This window comes from Ursus maritimus, unplaced genomic scaffold (assembly GCF_017311325.1).
Source record: "Ursus maritimus isolate PB19 unplaced genomic scaffold, ASM1731132v1 scaffold_30, whole genome shotgun sequence".
NCBI lineage: Eukaryota > Metazoa > Chordata > Mammalia > Carnivora > Ursidae > Ursus > Ursus maritimus.
In genome coordinates this window covers 7,026,300-7,029,532 of record NW_024425564.1, presented here as the reverse complement: position 1 = coordinate 7,029,532, position 3,233 = coordinate 7,026,300, and the positions used below count along the sequence as shown (strand labels likewise).

General features: G+C 48.9%; 1 protein-coding gene across 1 annotated transcript; it reads left to right on the top strand.

Moving 5' to 3' along the window:
* Positions 1-1,716: 1,716 nt before the first annotated feature.
* On the top strand, positions 1,717-2,886 carry UBD (ubiquitin D; the record flags this gene model as incomplete). Its single annotated transcript, XM_040644622.1, is given in 1 exon segment — positions 1,717-2,886. A coding segment is annotated over 1 exon segment (651 nt), but the record flags the coding sequence as incomplete, so codon positions are not given.
* Between the last annotated feature and the right edge of the window lie 347 nt (positions 2,887-3,233).

Below are 3,233 nucleotides of genomic sequence, written 5' to 3'. Positions count from 1 at the left end.
GCTAGAACCATGCAGTTACAGTGTAAATAAGTCAAACAAACAAACAAACAAACAAAAAAACCCCCAAAAAACCCCAGAAAACAAACATCTAAGGAGGTGAACAGACTTGCACAAGTTAGGTAGCAAGTGACATCCCAGGACTGGAACTCCCATCTCCTCTCAGAGCAGGCTGTGTATCCTGTGTGATCTCGACGCATGCCTCCCACTCTGCCCGGCTCGTGTGAACAGGCTGCTCACGGTCGCATCACTCCTCATGGACTCCTACATGCTCTCCTGGACCTCCTTGCTCTCAGGAAGGCCCCTGAGTGATGGCACGTGATGGGTTCCCGAAAGCAGCAGGGGAGGACTGGGAGTGGTTCTGGGGAAGCTCTCCACAGAGAAGCACCGTCCTATGTTTGGAAGAGGAGGGTGGATGGAATGCATGAGAGAAATGTGATCAGAGAGTACTTTTTGTTTATTGACTCTGCCGTAGCGAAAGTGAGAGAAAATCATGACATCATGGGCGAACAAAGGGCGCAGGCAGAGTGGTTCAGGCAGGGGATTTCCAGCTCAGCTTGTACATAAGCTGGACGCCAGTCCTTTCCCTCTGCCTCCTGTGTCGGCTCCGGTGATTGCAGACATGGCATCCAGTGCTTCCTGCCTCCATGTAAGTTGGGGCTTGAACGTGGGGATGGGGAGAGGGAAAGCACTTCCAAGGCATGGGGAGAGATCTCAGGAGTCCGAGAGGGACAGAGCTCGGGGACGTGGGGGCAGAATGACTGGAAAGACATCCTGCAGGGGATGACACAGGCTCTGGACCCACAGAAGCTGAAGGAAGTTTCTGGGAATAGATGCAGCTTGTTTGGCTCCTGAATGCTGTTGTGTGTCAGACCTGACCGGCCACTGTTAGGGAAGGATGGTGGGAAGTGGGAGTGGGCTTTGTGCTCACAGGGCTGGATTTGAAACTATGGAAATATTGTCTGGAGCCCATTTTCCTTCTTCTGATTAGGGGTCCCGGGGCTCTTCAACTTCCTTCTCCTCCCAAAACTCATTTACTCTAAGCTGTTAATGACCTGGTACATGAGCCTATAGAGAGTAGGTGCTCTACGTGGGCTGGCATCAGGCTGGTGCTCAGCACAGAGGGGCTTCGGTCCAGTGAGGAAATGTCTGTGACGTCCAGACTGGGAAGATGGGTTTGAATGGAGCAGGAGGGAGGTCCTGCCAGGCTTTCCAGTGACAGCACAGAGGTGAGCCTGCCCAGCTTCAGACTATGGAAGGAAGACTTAGATCTGTGCCTACCTTCTGTGAGTGAGGCCCTGATCTAGCCACAGGAGGAGATCGTGTTCTGCAATAGGTAGATATACAAACACAGGAAGTCCAGGGGAACAAGTCACACCGACCACAGTGTCACTGAAATGTGTGAGTTCTTACAAGGCGATGGGACATTGAGAAGGAAACCAGGAGTACAGAGAACATGTGTCCTGGCCAGGGTTTCCATCTACAATAGTCATGGAGGGCAGTGCATGAGTGTCCCATGAGGCTGACAAGTCTTGATAATTCTCTTTGGGAGTGGATTTTAGCGTCCAGTATATAACGTTGGATGCTTTGTAACTGTATTTCGTTTCTGACATTTGGCAAACTTCATCTGGATATTTGCCTGCCGGCAAATAATGTGGGAAATCACTAAGGACATTGGGATGAATGAGAGGTATGGTTTTAAGGGAATAAGACTGATTTTCCTGTGTTAAAAGCTTGAAATTCCCAAAGAGAAGTTCCAAGAAAGGGAGAGACACAGCTTGTTGTAAAGGAGCTGGAGGACCAGGCAGGCAGGAGGGCGGGGCCGGGAAGGAGGGGACATGGTGTAAAAGATGGCAGGCAGGCACCTTGATTCAAGCTCTCTTGGTCTTCATTGTCCAGGTGAAAGTCTATTCTGAGGAGGGGACAGCAATGACCTTCACTGCTAACTTGGAGGACAGAGTGAAGAAGATCAGTGAACATGTCCGGGCTAAGACCAAGATTCCCGTGCAGGACCAGGTCCTTTTGCTGGGCTCCAAGACCCTAAAGCCCCAAAGGAAGCTGTCATCTTACGGCATTGACAAGCAGACAACCATCCACCTCACTCTGAAGGTGGTGGAGCCCAGTGACGAGGAGCTGCCCTTGGTTCTGGTGGAGTTACGCAATGGGGGGCAGAGGCACCTCCTTCAGGTGTGAAGGTCCAGCTCAGTGGCCCAGGTGAAACAGATGATAGAGACCAAGACCACTATCATGCCTGAGAAACAGACTGTGACTTGCAATGGCAAGAGGCTGGAAGATGGGAAGACCATGGCAGACTATGGCATCAGAGGGGGCAATTTACTCTTCCTGACAGCCCACTGCATTGGGGGCTGAGCCTTCCAGGGATGGGTGAGATCAGGAGCAAAAGTGCTTACTGTTGGCTCTTACTCCACCCACATGCCTTGATGATTTCCCAAATTAACGAGAAAGATAAACAGAAAAGGTTAAGGGTGAAGTAGGGAGGAAGACTGCAGAAAACTTTCTAACTCCATGATTTTTGGGTCTAACGTAATTGATTAGTGGCTGGATTGTGCATATTACTGAAAACAGAAAATAACATTTTAAGGCACAGTAGAGATAGCCTCAAGGCCAGCTTGCAATGAATTCCTTTCCTGGTTCCTTCTGATTTTTACAAAAATTCCTATTTCCTCTTCTGTTCAACAAGTTAGTTTTACACCGCGATCCATGTTCCCCTCATTTCTGTGTTTCCACCATTATATTTCATCTGTAATATCACTCAAAATGTTGAATCAAATGGAATTTCTGCTTATAGAGAACAGAGAAATGATTTATATTGAAGTGAAGTAATTCTTCTGATATGATTACAATCTCATTAAAGAATTTAGAAAATCAGTTAAACTACCTTCTCTGTCCTTATTTAAAGTTGTTTGGTATGAAATGAATCCCGCCACAGTATACCATCTTATTCTCCATGCCCCACACTGAATTCAACGGTTATTTCTGGGGATGATGGTGAGCATGGAAAGATACCTCCCCTGAGGACTCAGAGATTTTGTTCTTCAGTTGGGGCTCCTTGGGGGAGGTGTGGTTTGGAGCAGTCTCTCTCCTGCCTGGGTTAGGGTCTAGTAGGTCTTCTCTGGGTTGGGGGCATCGTTTGGGTGAGGGCTTTGGGTTGGTCTCAGGGTTGACTCCCAAGGCTCTGCCCAGTTTCTGGCTGACAGAGCTTTTTCCTGTCTGCC